The following is a 20960-nucleotide window of genomic DNA, read 5'->3' on the forward strand; positions in this document are numbered from 1 at the left end:
TACCATCGATGGGGTTTATTATACTATTATACTATCATAATTGTGTTAAATAATTATTTAAGTCATTATTAGAGATCATCTTACTCCAGTATCTGTAGTTTGCAGTCAGGATTCTTCAGTACATCAGAGATCAGCTTCACTTCTGTATCTCCTACATTAATATAATTCAGTTTTGTCACATGTAAGTAGTTTGAAATCAGAGCAGCATCACCTTCAGCTGCGATATTAAAACACCACAACCTGTAGAAAACAGAGACACAAACGTCAGTATGTGACAGGAATCACATTAAAATCCAAAATAATATAAAATAACAAACAAACAAACAATCTATTTTTGATACATTTTTATTTTATGTTAAATATTTATTTTAATCTTACACTGACTATTTTCAATCAAATGTAAAACATCTTTAAGCAACCATTTGTAAAAGTAAGAGAGTTTACTTTAGTATCTTCAGTTTACAGTCAGGATTCTTCATTACATCAGAGATCAGCTTCACTCCTGAATCTCTTAGATTATTCTCAGTCAGATCCAGATCTCTCAGGTGTGATGGGTTTGATCTCAGAGCTGAAGTCAGAGCAACACAACCTTCATCTGTGATATCACAACTACACAACCTGTAGAGAATAAAGACACACAGTTTGTTCACACACAGATCAAATGTTGTAAGTTGAATTTGTTTCTCTTCCTGCCATCATTTAGTGTTTATGAACATTTTAATTTTAGTTTCATTTATGTGTATGTGTGTTTAACTGAAACACATCAGTGAGATTTACATGGAAATGAACTTCATCAATTTATGTTTATATTAACTGTGTGATTTATTTTTTATACAGTAATGAAGTCAGATTCCTCTCATTAGACATAACAACATTTTCACTTATGTTTTTATTTCTGAATGATTGTAGTGTTTTACTTTATTCTAATCGTAAAACATAAAATAGGGCCCCAGGGTGTTTTCAGACCTGTAGATCAATTGCTTTGTTCCGAAACGAGGGATTAAATGGCTACAATGTGGAATTTCATGTTGGTTCAGTTCGCATTCACAAGGCAATATTTCCAAACTGACCAGACTTTGTTAATTCAAGTCACATGCGAGTAAATTCTCCTTTAGTTGCTCAAAGTGCATCTTTTCAATTCAATTTTATTTAAATAACGCCTTTGACAGTTGTTTAATTTTTTCTAAGCAGCTTTACATTAATAAAAGCAGGAGAAAATGCAAAACAATCGGTGGACAACATAAGTAGCAGAGTACAGCAGCTAAGATTAATATACACACACACATTATATATATACAACCCCAAATCAGAAAAAGTTGGGACACTGTAGAAATTGTAAGTAAAAAGGAATGTAATAATTTACTTATCTAATAAACTTATATTTTATTTACAATAGAATATAAATAACATATCAAATGTTGAAAGTGAGACATTTTGAAATGTCATGCCAAATATTGGCTCATTTTGGTTTTCATGAGAGCTACATATTCCAAAAAAAGTTGGGACAGGTAGCAATAAGAGGCCAGAAAATTTAAATGTACATATAAGGAACAGCTTATGGACTAATTTGCAGCTTATTAGGTAAATTGGCAACATTATTGGGTATAAAAAAGCCTGTCAGAGTGGCAGTGTCTATCAGAAGTCAATCACCAATTCCCCCAATGAGTTTCTCAGAGAAAAATATCTTCAAAATTGAGTTTGAAGATATCATCATCTACAGTGCATAATATCATCCAAAGATTCAGAGAATCTGGAACAATCTCTGTGCGTAAGGGTCAAGGCTGGAAAACCATACTTGATGCATGTGATCTTCGGGCCCTTAGACGGCACTGCATCACATACAGGAATACTACTGTAATCGAAATCATAACATGGGCTCCAGAATACTTCCAGAAAACATTGTCGGTGACAGTGATGGGCAGTAACGCGTTAGAAGTAACGCGTTACTGTAATCCGATTACTTTTTTCAAGTAACGAGTAAAGTAAGGGATTACAATTGCAAAACCAGTAATTAGATTACTGTTACTTTCCCATTAGCAGGCTGCGTTACTGCGTTATTTTTTAATCTTGATTTTGTTTCGTGAGACTCTCTCGTGTCGTGACGCGAGTCGAGTGACGTATGAGCGCCGCGCCGTCAGTCAGCGTATTGTTGAACGTGAGAAGACAACATGGAGCGCGGAAGAGAACAAGACTATGCAGCGTTCAATGCTTGGAAGTACAGACATTACTTTGAGTTTAACCCAGTTAACGGTGACAAAAACATCAGCGTCCGCTGTACACTCTGCGTGGGAATAAAACTTTTATCTACAGCGAAAGATTCCACCTCAAATCTAAGCAAACACCTAGCAAGCCGGCACAGGAAAGTGAAACTTACTGAAAATATCCCCGAACCCCCAGCTGACATGACCACTGCGGCTCCATCTCATACACGTTCACGCGAAATCTGATGTAACTTAAAACAACAGACTATATATCTGTATTTCATGGATTATACGCATTTGTGGACAAGCTGACGTGACCGCTGCGGCTCCATCTCATACACGTTCACGCGAAATCTGATGTAAACAACAGACTACTATATTTCATGGATTATACGCATTTGTGGACAAAAATTGTCATTTGATGAATTTTATATTTCATGTGTTATTCATCTGAAACAGACCGGATTCGACTCGCGGTCGTTACAAGGTAAGAAGTCCCGTTTTTATTTGGCATGTTGTCATCTGGACTTCTGTAACAAAATAACTTACTACATTTATGATGCTATATAGCATATAACGAATAACGTTAGCCTATGATATGTATCTCAAAACAGAGACCATACTCTGATACTAAACCCGTAGACCTTTTAAACGATGTATAGTAATTGTTGATATTAATATTATTAATGTTAGCAGGCTTAAAAAAACGAATTAGTGCGCGTCGAGAGGTTAAAACAGAGAATGTTTCATTTGATTCAATTTCAGATGATGGATGCAGAAAGAATAGAATTAGGCAGAAAGGTCTTGGTCCGGTTGCATAAAGCACCTTAAGTTTTTCCCTTAAGTATGACACTAACCCACAGTTAGAGAATAATTTAAAGGTGTTGCATACAGTATAATCCCTGAAATGGTTCTCTTAGGTAAGCGTAATCGTTAAATGTTTCACGACAGCGACCCAGGTTTATAAAATACTATTGTTGCCATGGAGATGCAACAGAAAAAGCTTAAGGTTTTTTGCAACACCCTTAAGTTTAAATGAAACATAATGGTGAATTTAAGGGAACATTACACTTAAGGTACTTTATGCAACCGGGCACTGTTGCTTTATACTGTGTAGCATATTCAGGTCGTGCATCATGTTTTTGAAAAGTAATTAGTAAAGTAACTAGTAAAGTAACTAATTACTTTTGAAAATAAGTAATCAGTAAAGTTATTTAAATTACTTTCATAGGGAAGTAATCAGTAATCAGTAACTAATTACTTTTTCCAAGTAACTTGACCAACACTGGTCGGTGAACACAATTCACCATGCAATTCGCCATTGCCGGCTAAAACTCTATGGGCTCTATTTTAACAATCTGAAACGCAAGTGCGAAGCGCAAAGTGCAAGTGACTTTGTGGGCGGATCTTGGGCACTGTTGTTATTTTCCCAGCGGGAGAAATAACTCTTGCGTCAGGCGCAAATAAATAAGGGGTTGGTCTGAAGTAGGTTCATTATTCATAGGTGTGGTTTGGGCGTAACGTAAATTAAACCAATCAGAACGCTATCCAACATTCCCTTTAAACGCAAGGGCGCAAGTTCCATGGCGGGTTGCTATTATTATGACGGATTTACCAGGCGCACGCCAGGAGCGGTTATCAGCCGAGGAGACCCACGTTCTTGTAAGAGCAGTCAAAGACAGAGAAGTTGTTTTGTATGGGGATGGGAGAAACCCGCCAAAATCAACGTCGGTTAAACAGGCGTGAGAGGAAATAGCCACAATTGTCTCATCAGCTGGCATTCCCTACAATGATGTCAGGAGATGGGGGAATCCCAAGCTTGCCAGCATAAATCGGGCACGCCGTATAACGGGAGGTGGATCTGCCTCTACACATGACCTGACGCCAGCAGAGGACATCGCTGCGTCCACCCTCACCGCTAAAAGGGTTTGGGGGCTTTGAAATCGGACCCAAGAAACGCAAGCAAGGTCCAACCCCAAAGTTCACTAACAAATCAAGTTCATATACATTAAGGTTTCTTATGAAAACATTTTAATTATTATTTACATAAAATAAACATAATACAGCCACACAACAAACTTATGAAAATATTTTAATCGTTATTTGCATGAGAATTTTTTAACGCAGCCACACAATAAATAAAAACTATCACCACAATGCTCACCACTATGATTTCCCTTATCTCATGTATTAATATTTTTTATTGTAACAATATATGATTTGCAAAAATAACTGTTGCATCTGTGTAGATTAGATAAGCAAAGTGTGTGCGCGTTGTGCACGCTATACATTATGGTCAAGCATGCGCCCTTAAAATAGCATAATGAACCACGCGCAACGCGCCACTGACTTTAGACAGTGGCGCAATTGTTTTTTGAAACTGCAAAATAGTATCAGGGATGGTTTGTGCCGGAACACGCCTCCTTTTTTGCGCTGAACCACCCAGGGAGCGCAAGTTCATTCCCTAGTTTGCCGACGTGTGTCTGTGGAGGGAAAAACCCGCTGTGCGCCGGTGCAAAATACGAATGATACATGCGTCACTGACAAAGTCAATTGCACTGGGTGCAAGATAGGGCCCTATAGGTCAAACAAGAAGCCATATTTAAACATGACCCAGAAGCGCAGCCGTTTTTTCTGGGCCAAGGCTCATTTAAAGTGGACTTTGGCAAAGTGGAAAACTGTTCTGTGGTCAGACGAATTAAAATTTAAAGTTCTTTTTGAAAACTGGGACAAAAGTATGTGAACCCTTTGGGTTTACTTGGATTTCTTCATAAATTGGTCATAAAATGTGTTCTGATCTTCATCTAAGTCACAACAATAGAGCAGTGGTTCTTCTCAATTCCAGTCCTCGGGACCCCCCTCCAGAATGTTTATATACAGTGAGGTTCAAAAGTTTGGGCACCCTTGATAAATATGAGCAAAGAAAGCTATGAAAAATAATCTATAATGTTTCGTCTTTTAAGCTTTAATAAAAAAATCACAAAAATATAATATTTCATTGAAGTAAAACAATTGAAAGTGAAGGGGAAATTACTTTACGAAATAGATAATTTTCTCTAATACTTACTGGGCATAAATATGGGCACCCCTTTATTTAATCCTCTTTGCTACCTCCATTTGCAAGGATACCAGCTTAGAGTCTTCTTTTATAATGTCTGATGAGGTTGAAGAGTTCATGGCAGGTGATCTTAGATTATTACATACAGAATTTCAACCTCGGAATTTCAACCAAGGACTGAGTCCTTCGTTCAAGAATTACCCCATATACAGGAAAGGATGCATATGTGTAGCCTTCACGGTCTTCTCGCGCTGAAATCACCCACAATCCTATGCGCGCAGTGACAAAAGCACACATTTTCATTGGTCATAAAATGTGTTCTGATCTTCATCTAAGTCACAACAATAGAGCAGTGGTTCTTCTCAATTCCAGTCCTCGGGACCCCCCTCCAGAATGTTTATATACAGTGAGGTTCAAAAGTTTGGGCACCCTTGATAAATATGAGCAAAGAAAGCTATGAAAAATAATCTATAATGTTTCGTCTTTTAAGCTTTAATAAAAAAATCACAAAAATATAATATTTCATTGAAGTAAAACAATTGAAAGTGAAGGGGAAATTACTTTACGAAATAGATAATTTTCTCTAATACTTACTGGGCATAAATATAGGCACCCCTTTATTTAATCCTCTTTGCTACCTCCATTTGCAAGGATACCAGCTTAGAGTCTTCTTTTATAATGTCTGATGAGGTTGAAGAGTTCATGGCAGGTGATCTTAGATTATTACATACAGAATTTCTCTAGACCTGCTCTAGAGAAGTTGCTGCTCTCTACTCATCAGTCATTTTCTGTATGGTTCAGGTCAGTGAACTTGGATGGCTATGGCAGGATCTTGATTTTGTGTCAGGGAGCCATTTTTTATTTACTTTGATGTTTGTTTGGCACCAATGTCTTGAACACCAATGTTCAATGAAAGATTTTACCATGACCCATTATAAGATTTCTAGCAGAGCAAGTCAAATTTTGACTTTTTATCATTTGGTATTTGATATAATACATGAAGCCATGTGTCTGAATAAGATGTCCAGGACCTCTGGTCTAAAAGTAGGTTAAAACAATGAAGATCCAGCAGTATATTTAACTGTAGACCTGGATCACTTTTTAATCCATGTGTGCACCAAAACCATATTGTGTTTCTACTCTTAATGTCAAGGAAGATTCCTCGGAAGCCAGAATTTCGAGGATGCTACGTCATCGACACCTATCGAAGGACTGTTCCAATGTCGAGGATCCTCGGAATTTCAACCAAGGACTGAGTCCTTCGTTCAAGAATTACCCCATATACAGGAAAGGATGCATATGTGTAGCCTTCACGGTCTTCTCGCGCTGAAATCACCCACAATCCTATGCGCGCAGTGACAAAAGCACACCTTTTCATTGACGTAATGACGCAATGACTTGCACTTGCTAGCCTGTTCCATTTAGCCTGGTGCAACCAGACTCTCGTACATTCATTTCATTTGTACAGAGAGTCTGGCCACGCTCCATTGCAAAGCGTTACTTCCGTTAAGGCGGGTCCTCTGTTGAAGTTTAAAACTATTGGATCTGCCCAGAGTCACTCTGAATCTGCCATAACCAATCGCTAACGTTTGGTCGTGACGTATGTCTGGCGCACGACCCCAACGTCTGCGTTCTTAGCCACTCCCCGCTGTTCGCTGATTGGACCTGCAGGTTTTTGCCAGAGAAAACGAAACTCTTCAGAGCAGTCCCAGACGTTCTTCTGAAGCGAAATGAAAATTAAACGGAAGAACATAGAAGGGCGGAGCCAGGCTATGTTCCATTTACGTGTTCTCCGAATGCTAAAGAGGAGCCTCCCCTGCAAGTAAGCCTACGATGGCCCTTTATGGGCCCACTTAGGGCTAGTCTAAGGGCCCCGCACAGGTTTGCTCATTGGCAAAATGTTGGCCCTTTAGCGTTGCCCCTGCACAGGCAGCCCTCACTTAGCCCCCAGGAAGCCCTCACACAGAAAAATCCCCAGAGTTAAATGAACACTGCTGGATGTATATATTCTCCAATCTTACAGAGTGTTAAAAAGTAACAATGAAGCAGAATTAAAAGCTCTGTTATCCTTTTTCTCAACATCTCTGTCTGAAACCTAAAATTGCATTTTACATCTTACTTGTAAAGTCATTTTTTTAACTTAGGTTTAGATGTTGGCTGTTTCGTTTAAAGTCACCATTATTGTGATCAGTGGTTGTTTTAATTGGACTTTGACTCTTGACCGTTGGCTTGTAAGTGTTTTCTGGCTTCTATATTTAAGTGTGTTTAAAACACATGTTATAGCAAAGAAAAGGCAATTGTCTAAATGAATATTGATGGTTGATACATAAACTTGTCAAACATAATCAGTTAATGAACAGGTTTATTAATATAGTCCCCCTCCCCTCATCAGCAGCATCCTTTGCTGTTAATAATGAAATACTACAGTGTAAGGTCCAGAACTCTCATAGCAGTTTATCATTCTGAAGGATTTTGATAGTGTGCACATAAACATTAACCACTGCACAATGTAGATGGACAGACATCAAGAATCAGAGTATGAATCTCAACAATTGTGACAAAGAAAATGGTAAAAAGGTCATTATTTATTCATGCCGCAGTGCATTCTGGGAGTCCTGGATGAGATTCGTAATTTGTTGATACCCAGCATGCATTGCAGCATGAAGCTTTTCATTTTATTGTCATCATCATTGTGATTCATACTCTGATTCTTGATATTCGTGTGTCCACATTATACATCAGCCAATCTTAAGTGTCAGTGTTTCAAAATTCTTCAGAAAGACAAACGGCCAAGAGAGAGCTGGATCTCACACTGCAGCATCACACTGTCAGAGAAAGATCCTTCTGATAAGTGTGCAAACAATAAATTAATACATACGTTTTTATGTGATGATGTTTAGACTTTATTTACTGAACTGGCCACCACCAAAGAATTGCACTCTGCCATAACAAACATGTCTTAAACACACAAAATCATAGCAATCAAAAGACTGAACAAGACAAGAGTCAAGAGTCAAGTTCAACCAAATCAAACACTGATCACAACAATGGTGACCCCAAATGAAACAAAATCCAAACCTAAAGTAAGAAAATGACTCTACAAGTAAGATGTAAAATGCAATTTTAGGTTTCAGACAGAGATGGGGAGAATCTGCTTCATTGTTACTTTTTAACACTCTGTAAGATGGGACAAAATATACATCCATCAGTGTTCATTTAACTCTGGGGATTTCTCTATGTGAGGGCTTCCTGGGGCTAAATGAGGGCTGCCCATGCAGGGCCAGCGCTAAGGGGCCAACATTTTGCCAGTGAGCAAACCTGTGCGGGGTCCTTAGGCTATGCCCATACAGGCCCATTGTAAGCTTACTTGCAGGTTCACCTAGCCTTTGAAGGAAGTGACTTGTAAGGACCAGTCCTGCCAAGGAAGTATCCTTGACATTGAGAACAGCTTCTGAGCTGGTATCCTTGCAAATGGAGGTAGCAAAGAGGATTAAGAGGATATGTATGCCCAGGGAGTATTAGAGAAAATGATTTATTCTTTAATGTGATTTCCCCTTCACTTTCAATTGTTTTACTTTATTGAAACATTCTATTTTTGTGTTTTTTTATTAAAGCTTAAAAGAAGAAACATTATTAATTATTTTATATTGCTTATTTATCTAGGGTGCCCAAACTTTCGAACCTCACTGTATATTAAAGGGAGGTAGATTAAAGGGAGGCAGTCAGTGGTCGTTGGTCAGAAATCGGCTGGGCATCACGTTGAAGGGAGGCCAGTAGATCAGTGTGATGAGCTCAGGGGCGTCGGACTGGGGGTAAAACCAGTACTGATTATCAGGGCCCCAAGGGAAGAGAAGGCCCTTGAAAAGTCTGGAATATATTTTATTTTACCTAGATAATGTCATTTCCTAAATAAATTTCATAATGAATTTCAGATGAAATGTAAAGTTAGTGTATTGGTTGAATAACTGTTTGACTGACTACATTTTGTATAAGTAAAAACAATCTAAAGTCTCATGGTTCCACCCCTTGCTAATGCGCCAAATGGTTTAGTCCATCTGCATGCGCATTTTGTTTACGTTTTTGAGCGTCTGGTGGATTTGAAGTATGGGACAGGGAAAGAGAAACTGTTTAAGTTTATTTCATGTGATTCTGCTCAAAGTTGTCCGTCAGGATTGACAGACAGCAGCTTTGCATGATTATTGTGTGACTTTTTTATAACTGATAACAATAATTACTTCATTATTGTAAGCAGGAGTCAAAACTCAGGTCTCAGGTTCAGGTCTAAAAACAAACCTTAAAATGTTTAACAATACTTGTTCTTGTCTGAGGACATATTAGGGTGTTTTCAGACCTGAGCTCATGTTTCCGAACCTGGTGCCTTTTTTCCTTGGTTCAGTTTGTTAAGGCATATGTGAACACTCCAATCACACTTGGATCTGCAGCAAAACAACCGCTCCAAAACCACCTGAACGAGGTGGTCTTGGGTCATTTTAAATTAACACTGGAGTGATTCGGCAAAAGTGTCAAAACAATCTGACCCAATGGACCAATGAACAGACTGTCTTATTGCTTTATTAACAATAAACATACCTGATAGCTTTTTAGTGATGAATTCTGGTGAGCCATAATACACCATGTGCATTGCTTCTTTATTATACCACGGGTCTGTTGAATGCTGCATTCTGATTGGCTGAGAAATGTTCTATGGGTGTTGATTATTTTTCTGTAAACCGCACACCTAACTTTTCAAATGTCTTAAAAATAGGCACCAGAGCAATGTTTGTAGTAACCGTGGTATAAGCGGAATAATTGACTCCGGTCCTTTGAATTATTTGAAAATAATGCACCCCTGCGGTGTAACGGCACTCCGCGACCTTGGTGTGCATTATTTTCTTATAATTCAATGGCCCGTCGTCAGTTATTCCTTACAAAAGAGCTTTAAATTGCTCTTCTCCACATATGTTAATGGTTAGAATGTTGTCCCATCTAAGTTTTGATTCCTGCACAAACAATTGAAGTAATATAACCACACATACAAAAAAGCCACACAATACCCCCACAAAGCTTCCGTCCGTCCATCCCGACGGACAACTTTGAGCGGAATCACGGAAAATAAAAAGATGCACTCTGACCAGTTTACTCACATGTGACGTATTAACAAAGTCTGGTTTGTTTGAAAATATTGCCTTGTGAATGTGAACCGAACCAAGATGAAACTGTGACATTGTTTTGAAACCGAGGATTAAATGGCTACAAAGGGCTATGTTGACTAGTGTACTTTAAATCCATTACAGATGTTATGATCTCTATATAGTCTTACTATAATCTATACTGTATGTTATTTCTGTCAGAGCATCAGATCACAATCTTACTTCAGTAACTCCAGTTTACAGTCAGGATTCTTCAGTACATCAGAGATCAGCTTCACTCCTGAATCACTTAGTTTATTACGAGACAGATCCAGATGTGTCAGGTGTGATGGGTTTGATCTCAGAGCTGAAGTCAGAGCAACACAACCTTCATCTGTGATATCACACTTATTCAAGCTGTAGAGAACAGAGACAGATTTGTTCACACACAGATCAAACAGTGAGTTGAGTTGGTTTCTCTTCCTGTCATCATTTGGTGTTTATGAACATTTTCATTTTAGTTTCATTTATGTGTGTTTGTGTTTTGCTAAAACACATCTGTAAGATTTATAAGTAAATTAACTGTAAATTAACTGTTGATTCCTCAAATCACACATTATAACATTTTCTTTTATTTCTCTTTCTGAATGATTTTGGTTTTATATTTAAACATTCACTTTTATTATTTTATGTTTGTGATTCTCAGTAAGAGTTATGTTTAACTCTTAGAGTTAAGTTTTGTGATGAATAAAATAATCTTTAATTATCAAATACATGACTGCGATTAAAATCCTATAAATCCAATACAGTTGTTATGATCTCTATAGAGCAGTGGTCACCAATCTTTTTATGCCCAAGATCCCCAACCTCTGCCTCAAAAAAGGAAAGATCTACCCTTTTAAAGGGCCCAGACTGAACCTCCAACTTGATGTGTTTATATTTGAATGACATAAAATGCATTGATCCAATTTTCAAATGCCAAGAAAACTCATAATATTTAATGTTTTAATTTATGTTTTCAAAATTAGGGAAAAAAAAACATTGATTGACAAAGTTCTTAACATTCTTGGCATGATTGCAAGATTGTTCCGGTGATCCTGATGGTCTGGGCCTGGACCAACTTATTTTTTCTCTTACTTGCGAGATCTACAGGGGCAGTGCCAAAGATCGACCAGTCGATCGGGATTGACGTGTTGGCGACCACTGCTATAGAGTCTCACTATTCAATTCATCTTTTATTGTAATTGTAAAGAGACATACAACGAAAATGTAATCTATATGTGATTTTCATATAATCACAATCTTACTGCAGTATCTCCAGTTTACAGTCAGGATTCTTCAGTACATCAGAGATCAGCTTCACTCCTGAATCTCTTAGTTTATAATTCACAGACAGATCTAGATCTCTCACGTGTGATGGGTTTGATCTCAGAGCTGAAGTCAGAGCAACACAACCTTCATCTGTGATATTACAATCACTCAACCTGTAGAAAACAGAGACACACAGTTTGTTCACACACAGATCAAATTGTCAACTGTACAAAACTGGTAGGGTGGACTGTAACCACGATTCCCTGATGGAGGGAATGAGACGTTGTGTCGACAGTAGGGGTGTGCACAGCAGCATCAGGAGATGTGTATGACGCTGTCCGTTCAAAAAACAAAATCTTGTTGCTAACTGATAGTTTATTAAGACAACCTGTCTTCTGCTAACAAACCATTAAAATAACTGAAAAAGGCTTCATTATTTCAGTGCACTGTACACCAAAGTATTTAAACAAGGCTAAAAACGCAGACGCTGACCGCTTGTTTGGCAGTGTTAGCTGACGCTTTTTGGTTGCTATGATATCGAATGTCCGCTAAACTCATCTGATACTATTATATGCTTTTTGTGGATAATCAACAATTTGTTTACTCTTACAATTAGGCTGTAACGATTAATCGTGCAAATGCGCGTTTTCTTAATCATTGCATTTTAATGAATTACGGTGAAATCTCGGCACACCCAAAAGCCAGGGGGCGCTCTCGTGCAGAAAGTCCGTTTGTGCCACAGAAGAAGTAGCATTACAAACGCTATTCCAGAAAATGTCTGCAAGAATATTTATATAGCTGTTCTTCAAATTGTTTCAGGTATTTTCATGATAATGAAAGAGATGACAGGAGTAGTCACTGTTACTCCATGCACATACTCCGCTGTGTTTTCTGGAGAGCGTTCCTTTTACGGTACAGCAGGTGCATGCAGCTCTAAAAATGTTAGATCACAGAAAACCTCCTGGACCAGATTTAATAGAGCCTTCTTTTTAAAAAAAGGCAGCTGATTTTGTTGCAGAGCCCCTTACAATTCTTTTTAATTTGTCAATTCAATGATGAAATACCATCAGTTTGGAAGTCAGCTTTTGTTACTCCCTTGTTTAAAGGAGGTGATCCAGCAGTTTTAACTAACAATCGGCCTATATCTAACTTGTGTGTTTTGTCAAAAATTTTAGAATCCCTTGTTTCTGACTAATTAAAAGAGTTTTTATACACAAATGAACTCCTTTCTAAACTGCAATCAGGCTTTGGGAAAAATCACAGTACCATCACTGCGGTTACAAAAGTAATTAATGACATATTTGTCGCTCTTGATGGAAAGAAATTTTGTGCATCACTTTTTCTTGATTTGTCGAAAGCCTTTGATACAGTGGATCATGCTGTTCTAAAGCATCGGCTTCTTTGTTTGGGATTGTCTGATTTTGTAGTTTCATGGTTTATGAATTATCTGAGTGACAGGACTGCATTAAATGTGACGGTTTATGTTCTGCATTAGTGAAGGTTCACAAGGGGGTCCCACAAGGCTCAATATTAGGTCCTCTTTTGTTTATTATGTATATAAATAAATTAGGCCGAAATGTGTCAGATGCTAATATGCATTTTTATGCTGATGACACGATTATTTATTGTTTTGGATCATCCCCAGCTAAAGCAGTTGAGTCTTTGCAGAAGGCTTTTGATGTGGTTCAACGTACACTATCGCAGCTTAAGCTGGTTCTCAATGCTGATAAGACCAGACTTACGCTGTTTAGTAATAGCAAGAAGGTTTTTCAAGCCCCTCCTCCTGTGTTCACTTTGACTGGAAATGTTATAGAGGTGGTTCATTCTTATAAGTACCTTGGTATCTAGCTTGATGATGCTCTCACTTTTAAGCTTCATATAGACAACCTTGTGAAGAAACTCAAACTTAAGCTATCCTTTTTCTTTCGAAATAAATTTTGTTTTTCTTTTAAAGCAAAAAAGCACCTAGTTACAGCAACATTTTTATCTGTCTTAGATTATGGAGACCTGGTGTATAGGACCGCTTCAGCACAATGTTTGTATAAGATTGACACTGTTTATCATGCTTCTCTGAGATTTATTACAAATTGTGAAAACTTGACCCATCATTGTGAACTGTATTCCAGAGTGGGATGGCCATCGTTGTCTAACAGGCGATCAGGGCATTGGCATATTTTTATCTATAAGGCCATGCTGGGTCTGTTGCCATCCTACATCTTTAATTTAATCACATGGAGAAGTGCTGGTTCTTATACATTGTGATCAAACGATCACTTGCTGCTCTTGGTTCCATTTGCCCGTACAGAACTGGGAAAAAGGGCTTTTGTTTACTCCGCTCCTTCTGCATGGAACTCTTTGCAAAAAGACTTGAAATTATCTGAACTTATTTCTTTAAATGTTTTTAAGGCCGGATTGAGAGAACCTGAAATGATCTGTATAAATTGTAAATGTTTTTAATTATTTGTATTGTAACAACTTTTATAAATGTAATTGACTGTGTTTTTATTGCCTCTTGGCCAGGACTCCCTTGAAAAAGAGGTTTTTAACCTCAAGGGGACTTTCCTGGTTAAATAAAGGTTAAAAAATAAATAAATAAATAAATAAACAATGTTTTGAATGATTTTGTTTAACGAGTGTTGTTTTTTTAAATGCACGTTATAAACAACTCCGACTCATAATGATTTTAGACTGATAAGGACTTCCTACTGACCAAATGCCGTAGTATATGCACAAGCTGTGCATGAAACACAGAATCGCAGCCTTGCCATTCAGAATCGATTTCAGACAGGCATTTTTAAAGTTACTTTTGATACCGCTTTCAGATACTAGCCAAGGAACGCCCATCAAGCGAATGTGTGTCGCTTGGTGTCGCTCACTTTTGTAGCTAATGTGACTGTAGGGTTACTTCATGTCATTCAAACGGGCAGTAGAGGGGTGTAGCCCAAAGCCGCTCGCTGTAGGCTTAGACAGAAGATATATCGCCTGGCAGTGAACTTTGAACTTTATCATTTTCCAGGTCTTATTTATGCTTTAACAGCAACATTACACACTAAAGTTTTAAAAAAGGGATCAGAAAGAATGTGACCTTTAATATTTCTGTCTGGATGATTTTTACTTCATCATAATTAACAATTTCAATGGTTTGTGTTTGTAACTTTAAATAAGTGTGGTTTCGTAAAAGTGCGGTAATGTTAAATTAAATCAACTTCATTTACATTACAGTAAATTTTGTTTGATAATCTGAAATACAGTTTGATAAAATCAGACCACAATCTTACTTCAGTATCTCCAGTTTACAGTCAGGATTCTTCAGTACATCAGAGATCAGCTTCACTCCTGAATCTCTTAGATTATTATCAGACAGATCCAGATGTGTCAGGTGTGATGGGTTTGATCTCAGAGCTGAAGTCAGAGCAACACAACCCTCATCCTTGATATTACAATCACTCAACCTGTAATAATGTAAATGATAAACACAGTCAAAGAACATGAACTGAAAACTGTAATTATGAAACAAATAATACATTTCTCATTGACTCCAAAAGAAACTATACTCCTGGCAAAACGTAATTAAAAGTTATATTAAAAATGTGTTAGTAAACATGTCAACTTTGATGTGAGGTTGTAAATTTTCAACGCTTTTGTGTATTGACATTAAGGGGCAGTTTCCCAGAGAGGGTTCAGATTAAGCCAGGACTAGGTCTTAGTTATATTAGGAGATTAATTTGTTTTTACAAACATACCTCACAAAAACATTATTGTCATTTCAATACAATTTTATTTATATAGCGCTTTCCATAATTGTTTAATTGTTTTAAATCAGCTTTACATTAAAACAGCAGAGGAAAAAACACATTTAAAAAAATGTGAAAAAAAAACATCTCACATCTTTTAATTTTACGTTGGTCTTAGTACACAATGTAACTACAGAAGAGGCAAGTTTTAATTAGGAAAAATATCAAAACTCTTTCGTTATTTTAGTGCGATGCTAATGGTCTAATCAGATTCAATGGATTGTGCTAAGCTATGTTAAAAGTGGTAACGCCAGACCCGGAGATCAGCTGAATGGATTCCAAAACTGTAAAAATCAAATGTTAAACTCTAGGGGAGCTGGAAAATGAGCCTATTTTCAAAAAAGGGGATCGTCCCTTTAACCCTGGAGAACCCCTGGGTCAAATTCGGCCAATGTAAATTGATGCTAAGAGAAAGGTTCTTGGGTTCTCCAGGGTTAAAAAAGGCCAGTAGGTCAGTGGTGTGATGACCTTCACAGCAGCAGGAACTGGGTCTGTTAGGGTGTTTTCACACACATTGGTGTGAAACACAGACACCGTGGTGCAGCTTCAGGGCACACCAAATTACATTGTATTATTTTTCAGTTAGTGCGGTTCATGTTCATGTTGTTTTAACCATACTCGAAACGCCACACCGAACACCATGTGACAACTGTCAGCGCTGTCATTGATCCCTGACAGCTCTACCCCATGACGACTAGTTCTTCTTCCTTTATTTCTTTACGCCATTCCAGCATCTACGGCTATATTCATGGTTAGAACCAGTCAATCCACACACAAGTTTTATTCAGACAAGTTGATCCATACAAAGGTTGGGGGAGGGACAATTTAGCATCTCGAATTTGCCTTACTTGCATGCTTTTGGCCTGTGGGAGGAAACCGCAGTACCCAGAATAAACCCACGCTGACACAGGGAGAACATGCAAACTCCTCACAGAAAGGCCCTAGCTTGGGCTGGAACCAGGGACCTTCTTGCTGTAAGGCAACAGTGCTACCCACAGAATCACTGTGCCACCCGCTCTTCCCCCATGACCACCCCCCACAGGTTTCCATGACAACCAGCCAGACACGAAGAGCGAAGCTAGCAAGATAAGGATATAAACAATGCACATCTTTGTGAAGCTTCTTTGCTTTAATGCGAAATTGTGCAACTGTTCTATTAAAGCCCTTCTCACAGAGCCGTTTGCTAAAAATCCCATAAATGTCACTATTTTTGTGTGTGGAGGACAGCTGTGCATTTATAAAATCATAAGCTCAAACCTCCAGGAGACAGTGAATCTCTGCGACGGACCACGATTGCCTTGTTTGTTGTTAAGCCACAATATAACACCCGGCTCACGTCACAATGGAAGCCCAGTGGCTCAAACATGTGGGGAACTTCCTGTATTTGATTCAGCCTGAGGTCAAGCAGCATTCACACCACCAAATGGATGCACCAGAGTTCGGCGACAGCCGCTCTAAGACCACCTGTTTAGAGTGGTCTCGGAGCAGCCGTTTAGTGCGCACCAAAGTGCTGCTGTTGTGTTCACAGTTCACACTGACCCTAACAAACCGTACTCGGACCGAAGGATCATTTGGGCCGACCTAAACCGTGTCAGTGTGAAAAGCCTCTTAGTCTCAATGTCCTCAGGATCGAGGATGAGAAACAAAATCCCATTAGCGTAGGGGCTGTACGTATGTAATGCAAGTGTATTTAAAGACAGTATAGTGGTTGAATATCTGCTCAGTTCCGGACATGTTGAGAATGGTTTGTTCAAGAGAAATGTCTTTAGTTTAGACATTTTTTGGTAAATCATTCCAGAGCTTAGGGGCTAAGTAGGAAAATGATTATCCAACCTTTTGATATTCTAGGGATAATTAAGTGAATAGAATTTTGTAACCGCAGTGTACGTGATGGATTATATTCTGATAGTAGTTCTCGAAGATATGAAGGTGCTAGGCCATTTAAGGCTTTGCAGGTGATTAGCAGTATCTTAAAATGTATGCGATATATAACTGGCAACCAGTGTTAAGATGCCAAAATTGGGCTTATGTGGTCATACTTCTTAGATCAAGTAAGCACTCCTGCAGCGGTGTTTTGAACCATCTGTAACTTGTTTACATGATTTGCGTGATACCCACCGAGTAACGAGTTACAATAGTCTATTCTTGAGTTCATAAAAACATGGATAAGCTTCTCAGCATCTGATGCAGCCAGCATATCGCATATTTTTTTGATATTTCTAAGATGAAAGAATGCATCTAAGGATAGATTACTGTCGAACATCACACCTAGGTTCTTGAATGTGGAAGATGGCACAAAAGGGATCCAAAAATTAAAAAAGGAGGGACTTGTGAGAAGCTCTCTGCGATCTCCAGGACGTTTACTGAAGTTAACACCTCATCAAGAGTGTTTTGTGATGAGGGATGTTGAAAAAAATCATCATGCAAGTTCAGCACAGTTGGCTAAATCATTAGAAAGTCAATCTGTGGTGTTTCCTGAATCCTGTGACACAACACGACGGAGGTATGGTGCAAAAGAGAGGCATGCATGGCTGTCATCCACAGAGGAAGCCACTGGTAAAGCCAATGCACAAAAAGCCTTTTGCTAGAGCTTATATTGAGAAAGGTAAAGACTATTGGGTCTCTAACTATCTATACTTTGCATTAATGAGACAAAGATTAATCTTTGTGGTTCTGAGGTGTTCCAAACTATATGGTGTGGCAAGGGTGAGGAGTAAAATGAAAAATGCATGGTACCAAAAGTAAAGCATGATGGTGGCAGTGCTCTTCTTTGGGCTTGCATGAGTGCTGCAGGTGTCGGAGAGTTGAATTTTAAAGACGGCATCATGAATACACAGATCTACTGTGAAATACTTAAAGAGAAGTTGCTACCATCACTCTGTTCCGTTGATCACCTGGCAATCTTTTAACATGATTGTGACCCAAAACACACATCTAAGGTCACTAATTCATTTTAGAAGAAGCACAGGGTAAAAGTGATTCAGACCCCATCCCAGGTTGAGGTCTGGGGAGTTCTGAAAAGAAGGGCAGAACGTCATTTTCCATCCAGGATCTGAAAGAGGTCAGTGTTCAAGAATGGAGAATTAAAGATGTAACTGTATGTTGTCAACTTGTTTATTCAATGTCTAGAGAAGAATTAGTGCTGTTTTTTAAAAAAAAGAATGGAGGACATACAAAATATTAGATTGCTTTTTTAAATAATTTTTGTAGGGTGTACTCATATTTGCATCACCTCATTTGATTTAAATGTGTTATTTTTCATATCCTTAAGGTGGTAAGTGACTTTCACTCTTATGGTAAGACACATAAATGTTTTATAAAACTTGTGTGTAAAAATACAGCAAATTGGTCTCATATTTACTAATAAATGGAGAAAAATTTTAATTTTCAAAAGGGGTGTACTCATTTATGCTGTGCACTGTATAACTGCTCAAGCACACGTTAGTATGAGTCTAGACTTAAGCCCTGTCTGAGAGATCATCACTAAAAGTTCTGCTTTTGAGATCGACTCCTGATTTATAAACAAAAGGAAAATAAAACACTTGACAATCTTTTTTTAGGAATGGAAGGAATTCTCCTAAAGTAAGTATTCAATATGCATTCATATTTTAACTGTTAGTTTTACTTACTTGATTTTTTTGGTTTCTTTAATCAGTGGCTTCAGTTTCACAAGAACTTCATCTGCTTTATTTTTATCTCCAATAAATTTATTTAGATTAAGTTCATCCAAATGCTGGTCAGACGTCAACAACACAAAAACTAAAGCTGTCCACTGTGAAGAGGAGAGTTTGGTCTTTCCCATTGAATAAGATGTCACATAATCTTTAATCTCCTGCAGCAGTGAATCATCACCGAGTTCATTCAGACAGTGAATCAGATTGATGGATTTCTCTGTAGACCGATTCTCATTCATCTTCTGTTTAATGTACTTAACAGTTTCCTCTTTCATGTAGGAGCATCTTCTCATCTGTGTCGGTAGATCCTGTAAGAGAATCTGATTGGACTCCAACGAAAGACCCAGAAGAAAACGCAGAAAAAGATCCAGGTGTCCATTCTTACTCTGTAAAGATTCATCTACAGCTCGCTGATGTAACTCAGATAATGAAATCTGGTCTGATGATTTACATATTAATCTGCTCAATATTTTCCAAAACCAACCTGCCTTATGACTTTGATCAAACACATATCTGTTGTAGTTCGTGAAGGAGATGTGAGCATAAAGAGCTGCTAGATGTTCCTGAATGCTGAGATGAACAAAGCAGTTAACTTTCACCTGATCCGAGCTTTTCTCCTCTCTGAAGATCTGAGTACACAATCCTGAGTACACTGATGCTTCTGCTACATCAATGCCACACTCTCTCAGGTCTTCATCATAGAAGATCAGATTGCCTTTCACAAGCTGCTCAAAAGCCAGTTTACCCAGTTTGAAGATCATGTCTTCATCTTTCTTCTCATAGTCCTTCTGATGTTTGATGTTTGTCTGAATGATCAGGAAGTGTGTGTACATTTGAGTGAGAGTCTTGGGGATCTCTCTTCTCTCTGCTTCACTCAACATTCTCTCTAGAACAGTGACTGAAATCCAGCAGAAGACTGGGATGTGACACATGATGTAGAGACTCCTGGATGACTTCAGGTGTGAGATGATTTGATCAGACAGACTCTCATCACTGATTCTCTTCCTGAAGTATTCCTCCTTCTGTGGATCACTGAAGCCTCGTACCTCTGTGACTCGATCAACACACTCAGAGGGGATGAGATCAGCTGCTGCTGGTCTGGAGGTGATCCAGATGAGAGCAGAAGGAAACAGATTCCCCTTGATGAGGTTTGTCAGCATCACGTCCACTGAGGTTGATTCACTTACATCACACAACCTCACACTGCTGTGAAAATCCAGAGACAGACGACACTCATCCAAACCATCAAAGATGAACAACACTTTATATTTATCACTGAAGATTTCCATTTCTTTTGTTTGTGGGAAGAAAAGATGAAGAAGATCTAAAAGACTGAGTGTTTTCTTCTTCATCAAATTGATCTCTCTGAAATGAAGTGGAAATATAAGGTGGACGTCCTGATTCTCTTTCTCTTCAGCCCAGTCCAGAATGAACTTCTGTACAGAGACTGTTTTTCCAATGCCAGCGACTCCCTTTGTCAGCACACTTCTGATGTGTTTGTTTTGTTCAGGTAAAGGTTTAAAGATGTCATTACATTTGATTGGTGTCTCCTCTGTTGTTGTTCTTCTGGATTGTGTCTCAATCTGTCTCACCTCATGTTCATTACTGATCTCTCCACTTTCACTCTCTGTGATGTAGAGCTCTGTGTAGATCTCATTCAGTAGTGTTGGGTTTCTCTCATTTGATGTTACCTCATACAAACACTCAAACTTCTTCCTCAGATTTGATCTGAATGTGTTTAGGAATTCAGCAAGATTAGACTCATGGCTGTAAAATATAAATACCAGATATTA

At 38.3% G+C, this 20960-nt stretch overlaps 2 protein-coding genes across 3 annotated transcripts in view; one reads left to right on the forward strand and one right to left on the reverse strand.

The window, feature by feature from the left end:
• Window positions 1–20960, forward strand: part of LOC129437071 (uncharacterized) — a 121882-nt gene that overhangs the window by 35205 nt on the left and 65717 nt on the right. The window lies entirely within an intron of this gene.
• The window catches only part of LOC129438975 (uncharacterized), a 34414-nt gene that overhangs the window by 9664 nt on the left and 3790 nt on the right, over window positions 1–20960 (reverse strand). For both annotated transcript variants that reach the window (XM_073863478.1, XM_073863477.1), the window contains exons 8-13: window positions 19123–20934; window positions 14978–15151; window positions 11696–11872; window positions 10632–10805; window positions 445–618; window positions 85–240 (exon numbers count right to left, since the gene is read on the reverse strand). In XM_073863478.1, the coding sequence (XP_073719579.1) occupies window positions 85–240; window positions 445–618; window positions 10632–10805; window positions 11696–11872; window positions 14978–15151; window positions 19123–20934 (2667 nt within the window). The remainder of the gene's footprint in view (window positions 1–84; window positions 241–444; window positions 619–10631; window positions 10806–11695; window positions 11873–14977; window positions 15152–19122; window positions 20935–20960) is intronic.

This window comes from Misgurnus anguillicaudatus, chromosome 24, assembly GCF_027580225.2.
Source record: "Misgurnus anguillicaudatus chromosome 24, ASM2758022v2, whole genome shotgun sequence".
Classification (NCBI taxonomy): Eukaryota; Metazoa; Chordata; class Actinopteri; order Cypriniformes; family Cobitidae; genus Misgurnus; species Misgurnus anguillicaudatus.